The 21,022-nt window shown below is 50.5% G+C and overlaps 1 protein-coding gene across 3 annotated transcripts in view; it reads right to left on the reverse strand.

The window, feature by feature from the left end:
• LOC138489519 (zinc finger protein 649-like) overlaps positions 1-21,022 on the reverse strand; it is a 164,777-nt gene that overhangs the window by 45,495 nt on the left and 98,260 nt on the right. For 2 of the 3 annotated variants that reach the window (XM_069617262.1, XM_069617261.1), the window contains exons 4-6: positions 19,067-19,180; positions 16,790-16,900; positions 10,577-10,675 (exon numbers count right to left, since the gene is read on the reverse strand). In XM_069617262.1, the coding sequence (XP_069473363.1) occupies positions 10,577-10,675; positions 16,790-16,900; positions 19,067-19,180 (324 nt within the window). The remainder of the gene's footprint in view (positions 1-10,576; positions 10,676-16,789; positions 16,901-19,066; positions 19,181-21,022) is intronic. The other variant, XM_069617263.1, reaches the window with a different exon arrangement.

Consider the following 21,022-nt stretch of genomic DNA (forward strand, 5'->3'; position numbering starts at 1 on the left):
TAAAGCATCGGGATGAACAGGGTTACGGGATTCCCTGCAGCAGGTAAACTAAAAGGAAAAAACTGTCTTAAAAAAAATAGTGCTTGGAGCCTAAATGAAAAATACAAGTGGAAAGTCTTCAGGTAGTTTCCCTGACCCTAAGGCCACCCCTGTTTCTGGATCCGAGTGCATTACAATACTTGTGTACATGCACGTTATAAATGCCATATCATAACTAGCATTGAGGGTCTCAGTTATTGCCTCAGGACCATAGTAGGGAGTCCACCCCTCTCTCGAATTCTGGGGTATTTACTCCAGTGATTTTGTGATCATTGTGATCTTCCTTGGTTGGCACAGCATTTGACAGGACGTTGCTGCTACCTGGTTCTACCACCCAGGCACCTGTGGCTGCACCTCAGTCTTGGTGTGGAGTTTTTGGTCACTCTCTATTGGCACCCTGCCCACCTCTAGCTCTACCTAGCACCATAAAATATATATTTTTGTATAATGTATTTTCTTTCTCCCTCTCCCTCTCCCACACTGTAGTCCTGGACTTGCGCCGTTTTATATCCCACCCACAGTTGTAATTGGGGCTTTGATCGGGAAATCAAGAGCATCTTTGGGGGGAAAAGAGGTCAGGCCTTTTAATGACCTGAACACTTCTAATTTTCCTTGTGGGCAATTTGTAATTTGGGGCCCGCTGTGCTACCGAAAGTTCAAAATGTTGCTTTACCACCTTGAAGTCAGGCAATGCCATCATGGAGTCGTGGGTGTTTGTCAGTGTGGGGCTTTGCTGCCTGTGTTTTCACCCTTCCGGTTGCCCTCACATCTCGAGTAACCGCGGGTAAGCTTCCCGGCCTGTTCTGCAAACTGCACTCCCACAGCTGTCAACCTCTGGAACCACGGCCGCGTATGGAGTCGCATCGGTTGCCTAAGCAACGTTCAGCTGACGAGGCCCGGAGCAACTCATTGGCCCGACTCAGCTACTTCCACGTCACGGCTGCGTTGGATGGCAATAGCCGGCCCTCCCACCAAGGCACCCCAATAAGGCACAGGCTTGTCTGTTGCTGTCCATGGCCGGTACGTCAAGCCCCCAATCCTGGCCACGCACCTACTCAGCCTGTCTCAACATCCTAAAGCTACATGAGCACTGCCGAGTACTACGGCCACGTGGATTCGATTGCAAATCCTAAGGTACTTTTCAAATTTAGCAGTCTCATGTCATCAGCCAGCCCCCTATCGTTGGCACTCCTTACACCAGTACTCCAAGTCTTCCCTTCCATGTGATGCCAGATCTGACGATTCACTCATGTACGTCCAATGAAACGAGCGTCTACAAACTAATCCAACGTCAGATTAGAACATGCCCCCCACCTCACCTACCTTCTACTTTATCTATGCTGTGGCTTAGTCCTGTGGTACTCATGGTTACAAATTGGAGTTAAGCGTATATTATCGCTCACTTAAACACTTTTATCTTGATTCCCCAATTGGCATTTATAAATATCGTACGTTGCTGCTGATCCTAACCTATATGTGCTGCGATTAATTTTGACCAATGGACCTGATTATGCAACCTAGCCCATTTGTGCACTGTATTTGAATGTGGAACTTAGCCCATGTGTGCACTGTATTTGAATGTGGAACTTAGCCCATGTGTGCACTGTATTTGATAGAGCAACCCAGCCCATTTGTGCAGAGTATTTGATAGTGCAACCTAGCCCATTTGTGCAATATATTTGACTGTGGAACCTAGCCTATTTGAGCACCCCACTTATCTGCTGAATACAGCCTTAGTTGCACCACATCCCTTGCTTGCAAGCATAGTTAGTGACTATCCACGCTCGCCAGGTCCTCACCTACCTCTCTTTATTGATATCATGTCCTTACACCTCGGCGCCTACTTGAGGCTCTTTCCCCCTCTACGAAGACTATCTCTCCTGTTGTGGGCCTCTACCCTTGTGATCCTTTTCACATCAGCTAGCCTAGTAGCAGCCTTCAATTTGCTCCTTGAAACCATGGCCCCCACCGCTAGGCCTCTAGCCTACCACCAGCCTAAACAGACTATAGCCTTGCATAACGATTTGAGACTTAGTACTGCACCCGCTCCTCACAATAGCCTGCCACATTTGAGTGCTGAGCCCCCTAACATCTCTCTCAACGCCCCTGCCTTATGGTTAGATCACTTCACCAAAAAACCTAACCTAACCAACCATGCCCCGCCCACATAAGAAACAAGAGACTAGGAACCAGATTCTCTGGCTTGACTGGACACACTAAGCGTCCCAGTTCATGCTTGAAACACCGGACGCCTAGCCCGCCCCTCCAGACTCCTACTACACACACACCTAAGCTCCCTCAGCCTACCCTAGTCCCACCAGGCAAAGCCTCATAGATCAAGGCTGCCTTGGTCAACGCAAGGTCCCTCGCAGCTCATGCACTTGACATCTCTGACCTTATCAAGACACAGGATCTTGACTTCATTGCCATCTCTGAGACATGGCTGCATGACTCCTCAGGCCGGCACTCTACTTGGAAATTCCTCCAGATTACTCTTTCTCGATGCGACCGCACTTCCAGAGGAGGCGGAGTTGCCTTCATCCATAGAAACTCACTAGGACTCAGAGCACTACCTAGTACACACATGGAATCTGCCGAGCTACTCTCCGTCAAACTTCCTATATCTGCTAATCAAACTGCCACTGTACACCTTATATACAGACCACCTGGTCCTTGCACATCATTTGTGGACGACATTATCACCTTAGTCCTCAACAAAGCTAAAACTAACTCACAAACTATCCTCCTAGGAGACCTCAACCTTGGTTACCAAGACCCCAATGACCCTACAGCCATTGACCTTGCCAACTCCCTAACCGACTTAGGGTTCTCAGACCATATAGGAAAACCTACCCACATCAAAGGGAGGTCCTTAGACTGGCCATGCGAATGCGACACCAACTGTAAAATTAGCCTTCTCTCTAATGCCCCGCCCCATGCGCATGATCGGATCACCATGTCATCACCTTTAACATTGAAGCAGCTCACATACCTGCGCCTTCCGTCGCACCTGCCATCCCCACCAGAAACAAAAAGGACATAACAACTGAGAAGTTACTCCCCCTCATCCTTCCTACCTTGAACAATATTACTGATTCTTGCCTGGACCCCACCACCCTAGCTGACACCTAAAATCAGGCCGTGCTTGCAGCTATTAACGCCATCGCCCCTCTTAAACTCAGGAAACCCAAACAGCATGCGCACCTTAATTCGTGGTTCACACCACAGCTAAGAGTGCTTCGTAAAGAGAAACGTAGCGTGGAAACACGCTGGAAAAGACACCCATCTGATGTTCACAAGGACGGACTCTTCGTAGCCACTCTTAACTACAAAGAAGCCATAGTCCAAGCTTAAAAGGAATCCTACAATAAATGCATCCTGTCAGCACAATCCAACACCAAAGAACTATTCAGAATTCTTAAGGAACTTGAGTCTCCTGCAACACCCCCAGACTCATGAGTCAAAGACAGCAATTGGTGTACCAATATACAGACAGCACTTTTGGACAAAATTGCATCCCTCCAAACCAAAATTAGAGGTAAACAAAATTCTCTACAATCAGACAATCCCCTTTCCATTCCAACATCCGGTACATGCGAGGCCAACTCGAACCACAAACCGTTTGCCTTCTCCCCTCTTACTATTTCAGAAGTAGAAGGCATTATAAAAAATCTTAAACCATCCAACTGTCAAGGCGACCCATGTCCTGCCCCCCATCATCAAGGAAGCCTTGCACGATCTAGCCCTCTTCATCACGGCCTTCATTAACGCCTCTTTTAAAACAGGCATAATCCCTGACAACCTCAGGACGCCTGGGTGATCCCTCTACTTAAAAAACCTTCCCTTGACCCTAACATTCTCACTAATTTCAGACCCATCACCACGGTCCCTTTCCTGCTCAAGATTCTAGATCGTGCAGCCTACTTGCAGATCCAAGAATATCTTGAATCCAATAATCTCGTTGGGTTAAGACAATCAGGCTTCCGCCCCAAACACGGAACCGAAACAGCCCTGATCGATTTGAAAACTCAAATGGAGATCCTAAAAGATAATGGCAAATTAGCGCTACTCCTACTTCTCGATCTCTCTGCGGCATTTGATTTGGTCGATCACCAAATACTTTGCCAACATCTTAAAACGGCGGCTCATTTCTCGGACTCAGCCAATGCGTGGATCCAGGATCCATGAGGGTTTTCTCTCCCATAACCTCTGCTGACCCTTCCCCGATACACTGTGGTGTCACACAAGGCTCCTGTGTATCGCCGACCCTTTACAATGTGTTCACCAAACCGCTCTTTGATGTGCTCCATTATTAAGGTCTCCAAGGACGCTAAAACTCTTGGCGTCTATCTGGACTCCGCGCTCTCTCTTTCTAAATAGGCAAACTAATGCAGTAAGGTCATCCGTGGCCCACACCTGCAAACTCATCACTGCTTGCAGACCCTTCCTGAACTCCCACAATTGCATTACCCTGGCTAGAACACCTATTATGTCCAAAATCGACTACTGTAGTGCACTGTATTTGGGGACAAGTCAATCTAACATCAAGAAATTGCAAACAACCCACAATAATGCCATCAGGTCGGCTCTCAATATCCCTAGGCATTCTCATATTTCAAACGTCAGATCAGATCTTCTCTGGCTCTCAGTAAAACAAAGAATTGCCCTGAAAACCTTAGCCTTGACACACAAATGCTTGGACAACAAGGCCCCCACCTTACCTCTCCTCCCGTCTTACTCTTCATACCTCCACATGTCCCACTAGAACTCCACAAATTCACACCCTCATCTTGCCCAGATTCAAACTACAAAAAGCTGGCGGTGCGAGCTTCCCTGTCCTAGCCTCGAAACTCTGGAACTCCCTTCCTGTTCCCATCAGAACTGAGCCTTCCTTTCAAGCCTTCAAGAATAAATCTAAATCCTGGCTCCTTAAACAAAACACATAATGCACTTCTTATACGATCAGGGACTAAAACTCTAGGTTCTCTGTTTCCATGCTACGTACCTGCTCATTTTAGTGATTATGTCTGTACTTTCCATATATTTACCTGCTTACTCTGCTTATGTCTGTATATCACTGTATTCATGACTTTGATGTGTCGAAGAGACGTATGCTCACTCGTATCCTCCTGTAATCCGGTGAGCTTGAATCCCTTGTCATGAACCTTTAATGTATTGTACTTTACCTGTGTATGTAAGACTATGCGCCCAGTTGCCCACGGGCCTGGCTGCGCTTTACAAATAAACTAAATACAAATACTCATCCCAGGTGCAACTTGCCGGGCCTGGCGAGTGGGGCTTGCAAGCTGTTCTCCTTATGCCTAACTACACCTGGCATGCCAGAGCCACGGGGGGCAGGAGCAGGTTCCCTCATCCGTGAAGGGAGGCCCAGGGATCCCCACATCCTCCCAGGGACGCCACTGTACGCCATGGGCGGCGGTCCACAGGTCCCCTTGAGTGACTGTCACAGAGACTGACGCACACTTGGCTTTTGGAGCTCCTGGTTGGGGGTGGGGTCAGGGGCATATCGGGGATTAGCGGCTGCGGTTCTGTTTGTTTTTTTTACTTAGCTGGCTACTGGCTCTTGCAGGAATGTGGCTGGGCTTTGGGACTGACCTCTCAAGTTAGACGCTGGCTGGAGAGGTGCAGGGGGAGTTTCACGTGTACACTGCCACATCCCTGGGATTTGGAGCTTGGTGTTTCTGTTGTGGTGGGCAATACCAATACTCTGAGCAGGCCCACAGGGGCATGGGCCGCTTTCTCTTGTCCCTTCTGCCAGGCCACGGATGCAAAATCTGATTGGGGTGGTTTACCTAGGAGCAGAAGTGGGGAAAGATGTGAGAGTTCCCCCGATGCCAGCCCTGCTTGCAAAGCACATGCTTTCACCTGGTGCTGGAGACTTCCAGAGTGGGCGAACCCGCCTCCTTTGGTGACTTGACCGGACGGACAATCTTTTCTTCCCATTTGTGAAGTTTGAAATGTGATCATTGGGTTCATGGTGGGTGTTTATGTGCGTCCTTGTGGCTCTTCGTTACTCGTCTGCAGCATAGAAAGTGCCAGGCCAGGTAATGAAAGGTCACCAAGAGACCTTTCACTGTGCAGCCCGAAGCGTCTGAAGTAGGGATAGGTGCAGTCTCGTCACACATCTCGGACTCTTGCAAACTACTGCAATGCTCACACCCATCACTTCCAGGCAGCTCGAAGACTGGCTCCTGCATAACTGTATTCAGTTTTAGCATACAGTTCTGGGATTCCCCCCCCCTCCTCGTCCCTGACACATATGAAGAAGTCCATTCATTGTGCTTTTCCAAACCATGAAAATCTTTTTCAAACTACATAAAGCCATGGTCGTGTCACTGCAACAAACCTGCGACACCGGCAAATCAACCAATGCCGCTATGAAATGCTGCATCAGGCGGTCTGGCTCACCGGCATGTCCACAATGCACATGCAGGCAGGGTGCGCTCTCGGCCCCCTTCCGGTGGTCAACCAGGGGTGGAGGAGATACTCAACGCCATCTACTTTGACCCTCCTTATTGCGTCGTCCAGCATTCGCCTACCCTTCTGCCAGAGGGCTCCCTATTTCCAGACCCCCCTCTCGCCATTCATTATCTCGTCTAGAAGCCTAGACAACTCTTAGGTACTCTTGAGCACATCTGAAGGCCATCACACAGCCACGACATCATGTAAACTATACCACTGCAGCACCGACTAGCATCACACAGCCACGGCATCATGTAAACTATACCACTGCAGCACTGACTAGCATCGCACACCATCATGTAAACTATACCACTGCAGCAATGACTAGCATCGCACACCCACGGCATCATGTAAAACTATACCACTGCAGCACCGACTAGCATCACACAGCCACGGCATCATGTAAACTATACCACTGCAGCACCGACTAGCATCACACAGCCACGGCATCATGTAAACTATACCACTGAAGCACTGACTAGCATCGCACACGCACACCATCATGTAAACTATACCACTGCAGCACTGACTAGCATCGCACACCCACGGCATCATGTAAACTATACCACTGCAGCACTGACTAGCATCGCACACCCACGGCATCATGTAAACTATACCACTGCAGCACTGACTAGCATCGCACACCCACGGCATCATGTAAACTATACCAGTGCAGCAATTACTAGCATTGCACACCCACGACATCATGTAAACTATACCAGTGCAGCACCGACTAGCATCACACAGCCACGGCATCATGTAAAGTATACCACTGAAGCACTGACTATCATCGCACACGCACACCATCATGTAAACTATACCACTGAAGCACTGACTAGCATCGCACACGCACACCATCACATAAACTATATCACTGCAGCACTGAATAGCATCGCACACCCACGGCATCATGTAAACTATACCACTGCAGCACTGACTAGCATTGCACACCCACGGCATCATGTAAACTATACCACACCCACGGCATCATGTAAACTATACCAGTGCAGCAATTACTAGCATCGTACACCCACGGCATCATGTAAACTATACCAGTGCAACAATTACTAGCATCGTACACCCACGGCATCATGTATACTATACCAGTGCAGCAATTACTAGCATCGCACACCCACGGCATCATGTAAACTATACCAGTGCAGCAATTACTAGCATCGCACACCCAGGGCATCATGTAAACTATACCAGTGCAGCAATTACTAGCATCGCACACCCATGGCATCATGTAAACTATACCACTGCAGTACTGACTAGCATCGCACACCCACGGCATCATGTAAACTATACCACTGCAGCAATGACTAGCATCGCACACCCACGGCATCATGTAAACTATACCAGTGCAGCAATTACTAGCATTGCACACCCACGGCATCATGTAAACTATACCACTGCAGCAATTACTAGCATCGCACACCCACGGCATCATGTAAACTATACCACTGCAGCAATGACTAGCATCGCACACCCACAGCATCATGTAAACTATACCAGTGCAGCAATTACTAGCATCGCACACCCACGGTATCATGTATATATACCAGTGCAGCAATGACTAGCATCGCACACCCACGGCATCATGTAAATGATCCCACTGCAGCACCAACTAGCATCACACTCCCACGCCATCATGTAAACTATACCACTGCAGCAATGACTAGCATCGCACACCCACGGCATCATGTAAACTATACCAGTGCAGCAATTACTAGCATCGCACACCCACGGCATCATGTAAACTATACCAGTGCAGCAATTACTAGCATTGCACACCCACGACATCATGTAAACTATACCAGTGCAGCAATTACTAGCATCGCACACCCACGGCATCATGTAAACTATACCAGTGCAGCAATTACTAGCATCGCACACCCACGGCATCATGTAAACTATACCACTGCAGCAATGACTAGCATCGCACACCCACGGCATCATGTAAACTATACCACTGCAGCAATGACTAGCATCGCACACCCACAGCATCATGTAAACTATACCAGTGCAGCAATTACTAGCATCGCACACCCACGGCATCATGTAAACTATACCACTGCAGCAATGACTAGCATCGTACACCCACGGCATCATGTAAATGATCCCACTGCAGCACTGACTAGCATCACACTCCCACGCCATCATGTAAACTATACCACTGCAGCAATGACTAGCATCGCACACCCACGGCATCATGTAAACTATACCACTGCAGCAATGACTAGCATCGCACACCCACGGCATCATGTAAACTATACCACTGCAGCAATGACTAGCATCGCACACCCACAGCATCATGTAAACTATACCAGTGCAGCAATTACTAGCATCAAACACCCACGGCAGCATGTAAACTATACCACTGCAGCAATGACTAGCATCGTACACCCACGGCATCATGTAAATGATCCCACTGCAGCACTGACTAGCATCACACTCCCACGCCATCATGTAAACTATACCACTGCAGCAATGACTAGCATCGCACACCCACGGCATCATGTAAACTATACCAGTGCAGCAATTACTAGCATCGCACACCCACGGCATCATGTAAACTATACCAGTGCAGCAATTACTAGCATCGCACACCCACGGCATCATGTAAACTATACCAGTGCAGCAATTACTAGCATCGCACACCCACGGCATCATGTAAACTATACCACTGCAGTAATGACTAGCATCGCACACCCAGGGCATCATGTAAACTATACCAGTGCAGCAATTACTAGCATCGCACACCCAGGGCATCATGTAAACTATACCAGTGCAGCAATTACTAGCATCGCACACCCACGGCATCATGTAAACTATACCAGTGCAGCAATTACTAGCATCGCACACCCACGGCATCATGTAAACTATACCAGTGCAGCAATGACTAGCATCGCACACCCAGGGCATCATGTAAACTATACCAGTGCAGCAATTACTAGCATCGCACACCCAGGGCATCATGTAAACTATACCAGTGCAGCAATTACTAGCATCGCACACCCACGGCATCATGTAAACTATACCACTGCAGTACTGACTAGCATCACACCCCCACGGCATCATGTAAACTATACCAGTGCAGCAATGACTAGCATCGCACACCCACGGCATCATGTAAACTATACCAGTGCAGCAATTACTAGCATCGCACACCCACGGCATCATGTAAACTATACCACTGCAGCAATGACTAGCATCGCACACCCACAGCATCATGTAAACTATACCAGTGCAGCAATTACTAGCATCGCACACCCACGGCATCATGTAAACTATACCAGTGCAGCAATTACTAGCATCGCACCCCCACGGCATCATGTAAACTATACCACTGCAGTACTGACTAGCATTGCACACCCACGGCATCATGTAAACTATACCAGTGCAGCACTGACTAGCATCGCACCCCCACGGCATCATGTAAACTATACCACTGCAGCACTGACTAGCATCGCACCCCCACGGCATCATGTAAACTATACCACTGCAGTACTGACTAGCATCGCACCCCCACGGCATCATGTAAACTATACCACTGCAGCACTGACTAGCATCGCACCCCCACGGCATCATGTAAACTATACCACTGCAGTACTGACTAGCATCGCACCCCCACGGCATCATGTAAACTATACCACTGCAGTACTGACTAGCATCTGCCTCCATTTTGTGTGTGCCAAGATTAGGCAGCCTTCATCACATTTCTGGGATGAAAATGCTGATATATTTGCATGTACCCTGGGGATATTCTTCATGAACCCCTCTGCTGCATTTCCGTGTACACCTGATCTTATGTCCCTCTGTCTTGGCTCCTGACTTCACCCTCTTGTCCTTCTCACTCGTCTTTCCCAGTTTCCTTTTTGCTCTGGTTGTTACCCTGGACAGGGCCTGAATTTGCCTCCATTTGGACCAGGCTTGGTGCTTTGAAACCACTACGGTGGGGATGTGCAAAGTTTAAAAGACAAAACATAACACACACGCAGGCACACATGCACTCCCCAAAGTTCACTCTGGCATCCAAGTGGTCTGTACTCACCGGCGTGGCAGCTTATGCTTGCGATGGTCTTGCGGTCATGGGGGTCAGTGCAGTACGGCTCAGCCTCATCTTTTATGCGGAATGAAAGAACCTCATATTCTTTTGTTTAAAAAGAAGAATTGCCATAAAAACATATGGGTTAATATATTACTCAAAATAATATCGGTAAACATAGCAGTATTTTTATAAAGAGTGAGAATGAGAAGTGAAAGGGAATCCCTCTTTAGTCATGAAAAGGACTTTTTCGGACCGGCTATAGATGGACACTGGCTTTTCCGACTTTTTCTAGTCCATGTCTATCCTACAATGTTATCAGTGAACAAGTTCATGGGCAAACGGGCATCAACGGTAAAGACTTCGGTATAACACGCTCTATACATGTGATTAAGCAGCAAGTTTAAACATTCTTGAATAGGTCAAGAAAACAATAACAGAACACTAGGGAGTCGCTGCGGAGCGGGCTGGTGCCCTGCTATGAGTGGAAAGACAGAAGGGGTGAACAAACGCTCTAAAAGTCGCTTAAATCCCGGAGCGCAGCAGGGTGTTATGGAGCGGCTGCGGGGGGGTGCTACGGGGTCACTGCTGGCAAGTGATTGCCCTGCTGTGTTGCTGGGATTCTAAAAGCTGCTTTAATTCTGCAGCAGGGTGCTCCGAAGCGGCTGCGTGGGAGGGGAGGGGGGGGGGGGGGGGGGGGGGGAGGGGGCTACGGGGTCACTGCAGGCGAGCTATTGCCCTTCTGTGTGCTGGTGTGGACAGAGAAGAGGGGTGAGCCACTGAGCAAGCGATCTAAAAGCTGCTTTAATTCTGGAGTGCAATAGGGTGCTAAGGAGCAAATCTTTCACCAAGTGTCCATATTAAAAAGCAATCTTTGAGGTGCAGGCAAGCCCTATGGGGCGGGGGTTACTTCGCTTTATGACAATGTTCAAGGCAAAACTCCCAGATTGAATTCTAAAAGTATTCCATAGCAAAGCAGTTTTGGTCGCTTGTGTGGCGTTGTGGGGGTACAAATATACAAATCTGATACAAGTAACAGAAAATGATTTTCTCAAACAAACTCTGCCTCTAATTACTGGGTCCACCTGGATTGGGGTTGCGCCTTTAGCAATGATACATTCAACACAACCATTACTCCAAGGGCGATGCCTTGGAGAAATGATAAGGTTATTTTGACGCATGATTTAATTGGGTTCTCAGTCCGAAAAGACGTCACTGTCACAATACCAGGACTAAAATGCATAAAAGCAAACCTCATGGTAATTGACCCGGTTTATAAACCTTCCAGCCATCACCACTTTTGTTTTGCTTCAGTCACCCCGATTGGGACGGGTAAGCCCAGACATGGGTCCTGTGCCTGCTGGGCCTAAAGACCCAAGCTAACACGACTGAAACATGTGCTTTCGTGCAGAAGGGATGTGACCTAGCAGTTCGGGCTGGACTGCCCCTTTTGGGGTGGGGCCAAGCCTGATTTGCATATGCTCTTTCCCCTTCTGGAATGGCTTGGCAGGCGAAGAACATGGTCTGGAGGGTTGCCCAGAGCAATGCCAGAGGTTAAGATTAATTTTAAACTGACCAGCCATCACCTCTTCTGTTTTGCTCACATTTATTGCACCAGAGGCTTGAACAATTCAGGCTGCTACAGTTTTAAAAACTAGATAGATATCCTACTTGCAGGAAAAATAGAATCGTACGAGTTACCAAAACTGTTTAATCAGAAGCATGCGATTATAACTGCGTCCACGACGTCCCTTTAAGAGTCATCCCAGCATCTTGGAAGGGTACTCATGCTTAATATATAGGGGCCATCCAAGCATCTTGGAAGGGTACTCATGCTTAATATATAGGGGCCATCCCAGCATCTTGGAAGGGTACTCATGCTTAATATATAGGGGCCATCCAAGCATCTTGGAAGGGTACTCATGCTTAATATATAGGGGCCATCCCAGCATCTTGGAAGGGTACTCATGCTTAATATATAGGGGCCATCCCAGCATCTTGGAAGGGTACTCATGCTTAATATATAGGGGCCATCCCAGCATCTTGGAAGGGTACTCATGCTTAATATATAGGGGCCATCCCAGCATCTTGGAAGGGTACTCATGCTTAATATATAGGGGCCATCCCAGCATCTTGGAAGGGTACTCATGCTTAATATATAGGGGCCATCCCAGCATCTTGGAAGGGTACTCATGCTTAATATATAGGGGCCATCCCAGCATCTTGGAAGGGTACTCATGCTTAATATATAGGGGCCATCCCAGCATCTTGGAAGGGTACTCATGCTTAATATATAGGGGCCATCCCAGCATCTTGGAAGGGTACTCATGCTTAATATATAGGGGCCATCCAAGCATCTTGGAAGGGTACTCATGCTTAATATATAGGGGCCATCCAAGCATCTTGGAAGGGTACTCATGCTTAATATATAGGGGCCATCCAAGCATCTTGGAAGGGTACTCATGCTTAATATATAGGGGCCATCCCAGCATCTTGGAAGGGTACTCATGCTTAATATATAGGGGCCATCCAAGCATCTTGGAAGGGTACTCATGCTTAATATATAGGGGCCATCCCAGCATCTTGGAAGGGTACTCATGCTTAATATATAGGGGCCATCCCAGCATCTTGGAAGGGTACTCATGCTTAATATATAGGGGCCATCCCAGCATCTTGGAAGGGTACTCATGCTTAATATATAGGGGCCATCCCAGCATCTTGGAAGGGTACTCATGCTTAATATATAGGGGCCATCCAAGCATCTGGCCCATCTTTTGCTGTACTGCTTTTGCTGTTTTGCTGTTGTGCCTGGACGTTAAGGCCAGTGTGGCTGAAGCACTGTTTGTTCAGTCCCGTCCAGCAATATTTCATCTTTTGTGGGCAGATCCTCCTAGAGGGGTGTTGGGCACTGTTTTCGTTTCTGAGGAGCGCTTTGCACCAAAGAACAATACTAATGCCCCTGTGTAATGCGCCCTTTAAATGCCCTGGGGCGGAACGAGGGAAGGATCTCCTTGTTCTTCTCTCTATCTTTTAGCAACTGAGATAGATATATGCAACAAAAGGTCCCTCTTTCGGCACGAACACAGCCCATTGACCTGTTCTGGGGTGGATGCCCCTTGGAGAGTCTCAGCCACACTTTAGCTCACTATGCTTTTCACAAAGGAGAAATTTCCATATGCATATCAGTCTTTGTCCCACTCTCTTGAGCAGTCCAGCACCGAAATGCTAGGCAAACCTGCTCTGCACAAGAGTACCAACAGCAACCCCAGACATGTGTTTCGGACTAGTCGGGCCTCATCCAGGTTCCCATAGAACAGGTCATTAAGCTGTGTTCCATCTCATTCTATGTTTAAGGAATTTAGGGTGGGTCCCTCTAAGTTACCTAAGGTTATCCAGACGTGGACCCCTTGCTCACTTGTGCTCAGAGAGGCACAGCTCCACCTCACTGATGAGGCCCAACTAGGCCCAGACTCTCGAGTGGGCACCTTCCCATAGAGCAGGCCATTAGGCCAGGTTAGCTCTCGCAGAGAAGCACCCGTAACTCTTTTTGATATATATTCACACTGTATCATGGTGTCGTTTCATTTTGTTTAAGGAGTGCATATTTTTATGGAAATATTCATATTTTTCCAAATAAACTTTATTGACTGAACAAAAGAAACTACAGCAGGCTGGCACTGCTTGAGGACATCGTGTGCCTTACGCAGATGCAAACTGTTCCAAAGCCGGAAGGCTCATTTTATCACACAGTGAAATGTATTAAAAGGACAGTGTCATGTACCTAGAGGTGTGTGCCAAGGGGCACATGGCACTGGGACATTGATATGGGTGCCATCTGATTTATGCAGCCGGGTGTCCTGCAAGGCCCTGGTCGTCACAAGTCAAGAGCACTGTGTGAAATATTTGGATTGGAAATTGGTCCCTTACTTTCTACATCTGACAGGGGCAGCAGCAGCAGCTTAGTGACCGGGGACAGAGCTCTGCACTATGCATGGGGACGGCTGCAGGGTAGTGACCGGGGACAGAGCTCTGCACTGTGCATGGGGACGGCTGCAGCGTAGTGACAGGGGACAGAGCTCTGCGCTGTGCATGGGGACGGCTACAGCGTAGTGACCGGGGACAGAGCTCTGCACTGTGCATGGGGACGGCTGCAGCGTAGTGACAGGGGACAGAGCTCCGCGCTGTGCATGGGTATGGCTGCAGCATAGTGACAGGGGACACAGCTATGCACTGTGCATGGGGATGGCTGCAGCGTAGTGAACGGGTACAGAGCTGTGCATGGGGATGGCTGCAGCGTAGTGACCGGGGACAGAGCTGTGCGTGGGGACGGCTGCAGCGTAGTGACCGGGGACAGAGCTGTGCGTGGGGACGGCTGCAGCGTAGTGACTGGGTACAAAGCTCTGCACTGTGCATGGGGACGGCTGCAGAGTAGTGACCGGGGACAGACCTCTGCACTGTGTATGGGGACGGCTGCAGGGTAGTGACCGGGGACAGAGCTCTGCACTATGCATGGGGATAGATGCAGCGTAGTGACAGGGGACAGAGCTCTGCGCTATGCATGGGGACGGCTACAGTGTAGTGACCGGGGACAGAGCTCTGCGCTGTGCATGGGGACGGCTGCAGCGTAGTGACCGGGGACAGAGCTCCGCGCTGTGCATGGGGATGGCTGCAGCGTAGTGAACGGGTACAGAGCTGTGCATGGGGATGGCTGCAGCGTAGTGACCGGGGACAGAGCTGTGCGTGGGGACGGCTGCAGCATAGTGACCGGGGACAAAGCTCTGCACTGTGCATGGGGACGGCTGCAGAGTAGTGACCGGGGACAGAGCTCTGCACTGTGCATGGGGACGGCTGCAGCGTAGTGACAGGGGACAGAGCTCTGCGCTGTGCATGGGGACGGCTACAGCGTAGTGACCGGGGACAGAGCTCTGCACTGTGCATGGGGACGGCTGCAGCGTAGTGACAGGGGACAGAGCTCCGCGCTGTGCATTGGGATGGCTGCAGCATAGTGACAGGGGACACAGCTATGCACTGTGCATGGGGATGGCTGCAGCGTAGTGACCAGGGACAGAGCTGTGCGTGGGGACGGCTGCAGCGTAGTGACCGGGGACAGAGCTGTGCGTGGGGACGGCTGCAGCGTAGTGACCGGGTACAAAGCTCTGCACTGTGCATGGGGACGGCTGCAGAGTAGTGACCGGGGACAGACCTCTGCACTGTGTATGGGGACGGCTGCAGGGTAGTGACCGGGGACAGAGCTCTGCACTATGCATGGGGATAGATGCAGCGTAGTGACAGGGGACAGAGCTCTGCGCTATGCATGGGGACGGCTACAGTGTAGTGACCGGGGACAGAGCTCAGGGCTGTGCATGGGGACGGCTGCAGCGTAGTGACCGGGGACAGAGCTCCGCGCTGTGCATGGGGATGGCTGCAGCGTAGTGAACGGGTACAGAGCTGTGCATGGGGATGGCTGCAGCGTAGTGACCGGGGACAGAGCTGTGCATGGGGACGGCTACAGAGTAGTGACCGGGGACAGAGCTCTGCACTGTGCATTGGGACGGCTGCAGGGTAGTGACCGGGGACAGAGCTCTGCACTATGCATGGGGATGGCTGCAGCGTAGTGACAGGGGACAGAGCTCTCCGCTGTGCACGGGGACGGCTACAGCGTAGTGACCGGGGACAGAGCTCTGCGCTGTGCATGGGGACGGCTGCAGCGTAGTGACAGGGGACAGAGCTCCGCGCTGTGCATGGGGATGGCTGCAGCATAGTGACAGGGGACACAGCTATGCACTGTGCATGGGGATGGCTGCAGCGTAGTGAACGGGTACAGAGCTGTGCATGGGGATGGCTGCAGCGTAGTGACCGGGGACAGAGCTGTGCGTGGGGACGGCTGCAGCGTAGTGACCGTGGACAGAACTGTGCATGGGGACGGCTGCAGCATAGTGACCGTGGACAGAGCTCTGCACTATGCATGGGGGCTGCTGCAGCATAGTGACCGGGGACAGAGCTCTGCGTTGTGCATGGGGACGGCTGCAGCGTAGTGACCGGGGACAGAGCTCTGCACTGTGCATGGGGACGGCTGTAGCATAGTGACCGGGGACAGAGCTCTGCACTATGCATGGGGACGGCTGCAGCATAGTGACAGGGGACAGCTCCGCGCTGTGCATGGGGACGGCTGCAGCATAGTGACCGTGGACAGAGCTCTGCACTGTGCGTGGGACTGACCTGCGCTGGGGTCAATGCTGCTTTCTCCGGCTTCTCCTCGGACGTGGCCCATGTAGACGGAAGCTCCCTCTTCTCTCCTTAGTAGAAGATCTGAATTCGGAAATGGAAATCCTGTGAAACAAGAGAAAGTCAATTGATGGTGAACAATCAACTTTAACCCGATGACCTGCTGACATTTAGAGCCCAATCACTTGAAGGAAATCTTCCAGTAACGTTAAGAGCACTAACCCCGTCAGCAACCAAGGTCTCTCCAAGAAAAACCAGCAAATCATTGGTTAAGTCACAAAGGAGCCCTGAGTAACATCCAAGCACTTGCAGGACACTCCTGCCCACAGGAGGACAGCCAGGGGGCATCCACTGCTCTCTAATGAAACAATGCTGCCAGCCTGAAGGTTGCCAAGAAGCCCAGAGTAGCATCCAAGAACCTGCAGGACACTCCTGCACACAGGAGGACAGCCAGGGGGCATCCACTGCTCTCTAATGAAACAACGCTGCCAGCCTGAAGGTCGCCAAAGAAGCCCAGACTAACATCCAAGCACCTGCAGGACACCCCTGCCCACAGGCAGGCAGGGGGTACCCACTGCTCTCTAATGAAACACTGCTGCCAGCCTGAAGGTCGCCAAAGAAGCCCAGACTAACATCTAAGCACCTGTATGACACTCCTGCCCACAGGAGGACAGCCAGGGGGGAACCCACTGCTCTCTAATGAAACACTGCTGCCAGCCTGAAGGTCGCCAAGAAGCTCAGAGTAACCTGCATGCACCAGCAGGGCACTCCTGCCCACAGGAGGACAGCCAGGTGGCACCCACTGCTCTCCAAATAATGCTGCCAGCCTGAAGGTTGCCAAAGAAACCCAGAGTAACATCCAAGCACCTGTAGAACACTCCTGCATACAGGAGGACAGCCAGGGGGCACCCACTGCTCTCTAATGAAACACTGCTGCCAGCCTGAAGGTTGCCAAAGAAGCCCAGTGTAACATCCAATCACCTGCAGGACACTCATGCCCACAGGACGACAGCCAGGGGGCGCCCACTGCTCTCTAATGAAACACTGCTGCCAGCCTGAAGGTCGCCAAGAAGCTCAGAGTAACCTGCATGCACCTGCAGGACACCCCTGCATACAGGAGGATAGACAGGGGGTACTCACTGCTCTCTAATGAAATAATGCTGCCAGCCTGAAGGTCGCTAAAGAAGCTCAGAGTAACATCTAAGCACCTGCAGGGCACTCCTGCCCACAGGAAGACAGCCAGGGGGTACTCACTGCTCTCTAATGAAACACTGCTGCCAGCCTGAAGGTCGCCAAGAAGCTCAGAGTAACCTGCATGCACCTGCTGGACACTCCTGCATACAGGAGGATAGACAGGGGGTACTCACTGCTCTCTAATGAAACAATGCTGCCAGCCTGAAGGTCGCTAAAGAAGCTCAGAGTAACATCCAAGCACCTGCAGGGCACTCCTGCATACAGGAGGACAGCCAGGGGGCACCCACCGCTCTCTAATGAAACACTGCTGTGCTGGCAGCGAATGGGCAGCAAAGAGCACAGAGTTCGGGCAATACTTATGGAGCAACGTTCTCTGGACAAATGGGATACAAGTGTGGAACGTAATGAAAAATGTTGTGTTTGGCAAAAACCAAATGCTGGGTCTGAACAGAAGAACTACATCCCAACCGCCATGCCTGGGGGCTGGAGTTTGCTGGTGTGGGGCCACTTTTCTAATTCAAGACCTCAGCGAATTTCCATCATAATTATTATAATTGTTCTTTTATAATGCGCTTAATACCGAAGACCAGTTTCTAAGAGTGAGATGAGAATTCAAACCTGTGTTGCTATGCATTGCTTCCAAGACAAACGTGTTGCCCTTGAGCTATCCCCCCCTTGCCATCATTGATCATGAATTCTGCATCATATCAGACGCTTCTAGAGGAAGTAAAGCTGAACTAATAGCGGCCCACGCAGCAAGACAGCCTGCAGGATCATGGCTGCAGGATGGTCCAGCCAAAGTGCAGACCTAAACCCACCTGGAGCAAGCTCTCCAGGCAAGGCAGCCTTCAAAGGTCACAGAGCCTTCAAGGGTCACAGATCTAGCAGTCCTAGAAGGAGGAACAGACCAAAATGTCTCTCAACGGGTGTAAGAGGCGGACCAACAGTTAAATGAAACACTTATGGGGTGCTACTAGATCTCGAATAAATGTCCACATAACTTGTCCCACTACTACTATTACTACTATTTAGTCTAGGCAGGAGTAGCGTGCCGCTCATTCCATTCCTTTTCCTCACCTGCTTGGAGACAGTCATTCCTTTCCACTCCTTCAGAGTCGTGAGGATTGCACCGATACAGCGCCTCCTCACTGGCCACATTGAGGAGATCACCATGGCCGCCCATCGGATCACCTGTTATGAGAAGACAGAAATCCTGGACTTAAACTCTCACGTGAAGGGAGTTCTCCTTGGCCTCCATTGCTTCGGGCCATGCTGTACTTTTAGGAACTGCTATTCTCTGTTCGTGCAGCCTGGAGGTTATCCCAAATCAGCCCCTACACTCACTGCTTCACTGCAGAGCCTCAGACACACAGACTCTGAAGGGAAATTGAGATTAAGGCTGAGGCGCTAAACGCTTGTCCTGCTACTGCAGCCCATTTCTGGGCTTTAGTATCACTTTTATAGGGCCCAAAGAATTGCATGATCAGTCTGTGACCCCTGCAACTAGGGTTACCGCTATTTTTGTTTTATATAAATCACCGTTTTGAAATTACTCTTTTGCTATTTTTGGCACTTATTAATTCCCACCCTCCCTCCTAACCCGCTAGTGTCTTCATGTTTGAGGCTCAGGTATCTCTCATGTATCTTCTTATATGTGCCCCCCCCCCCTCGTTCCCCTCCCCATGAGCTGAGTGTCTGTATCTGTCCCGTACGCGGGCCGGGCTGGGCTATGGTTGGGTGTGAGCTCTTCTCCACGCTACATTGTCTGCATCTTTACCGGACCTCTGTGTATCACCTTTTGACTGTGCTGCCACCCCCCCTCGTTCCCCTCCCCATGAGCTGAGTGTCTGTGTCTGTCCCGTACGCGGGCTGTGCTGGGCTATGGTTGGGTGTGAGCTCTTCTCCACGCTACAGTGTCTGCATCTTTACCGGTCCTCTGTGTATCACCTTTTGACTGTGCTGCCACCCCCCCTCCTTAACCTCCCCATGAGCTGAGTGTCTGTATCTGTCCCATACGCGGGCTGGGCTGGGCTATGGTTGGGTGTGAGCTCTTCTCCACGCTACAGTGTCTGCATCTTTACCTGACCTCTGTGTATCACCTTTTGACTGTGCTGCCACCCCCCCTCGTTCCCCTCCCCATGAGCCGAGTGTCTGTATCTGTCCCATACGCGGGCTGTGCTGGGCTATGGTTGGGTGTGAGCTCTTCTCCACGCTACAGTGTCTGCATCTTTACCTGACCTCTGTGTATCACCTTTTGACTGTGCTGCCACCCCCCCTCGTTCCCCTCCCCATGAGCCGAGTGTCTGTATCTGTCCCATACGCGGGCTGTGCTGGGCTATGGTTGGGTGTGAGCTCTTCTCCACGCTACAGTGTCTGCATCTTTACCGGACCTCTGTGTATCACCTTTTGACTGTGCTGCCACCCCCCCTCCTTAACCTCCCCATGAGCTGAGTGTCTGTATCTGTCCCAAACGCGGGCTGTGCTGGGCTATGGTTGGGTGTGAGCTCTTCTCCACGCTACAGTGTCTGCATCTTTACCGGACCTCTGTGTATCACCTTTTGACTGTGCTGCCACCCCCCCTCCTTAACCTCCCCATGAGCTGAGTGTCTGTATCTGTCCCAAACGCGGGCCGGGCTGGGCTATGGTTGGGTGTGAGCTCTTCTCCACGCTACATTGTCTGCATCTTTACCGGACCTCTGTGTATCACCTTTTGACTGTGCTGCCACCCCCCCTCGTTCCCCTCCCCATGAGCTGAGTGTCTGTGTCTGTCCCGTACGCGGGCCGGGCTGGGCCATCGCTTGTTGGGACTTCTTTCTCATTCACTCCATCATTTCTTTTATTTCTATTTTTTTCTTCTGCCTTCATTACATATTTATTTTTTACTAGGTCTGATTTCTTGTTTCTAGGACTCCTTTTGCTCATCCCCTCTGCATCACCCACAAGGCTTTCTGCAGTCCTGGGACCCTGCCACACCCAACTATCCCTCCCTAAATACCTCCCTGCTAGAGCCCTTCGGTCTTCTAGCTCAAATTG

This window comes from Ambystoma mexicanum, chromosome 9 (assembly GCF_040938575.1).
Source record: "Ambystoma mexicanum isolate Mex_15411 chromosome 9, UKY_AmexF1_1, whole genome shotgun sequence".
Taxonomy (NCBI): Eukaryota; Metazoa; Chordata; class Amphibia; order Caudata; family Ambystomatidae; genus Ambystoma; species Ambystoma mexicanum.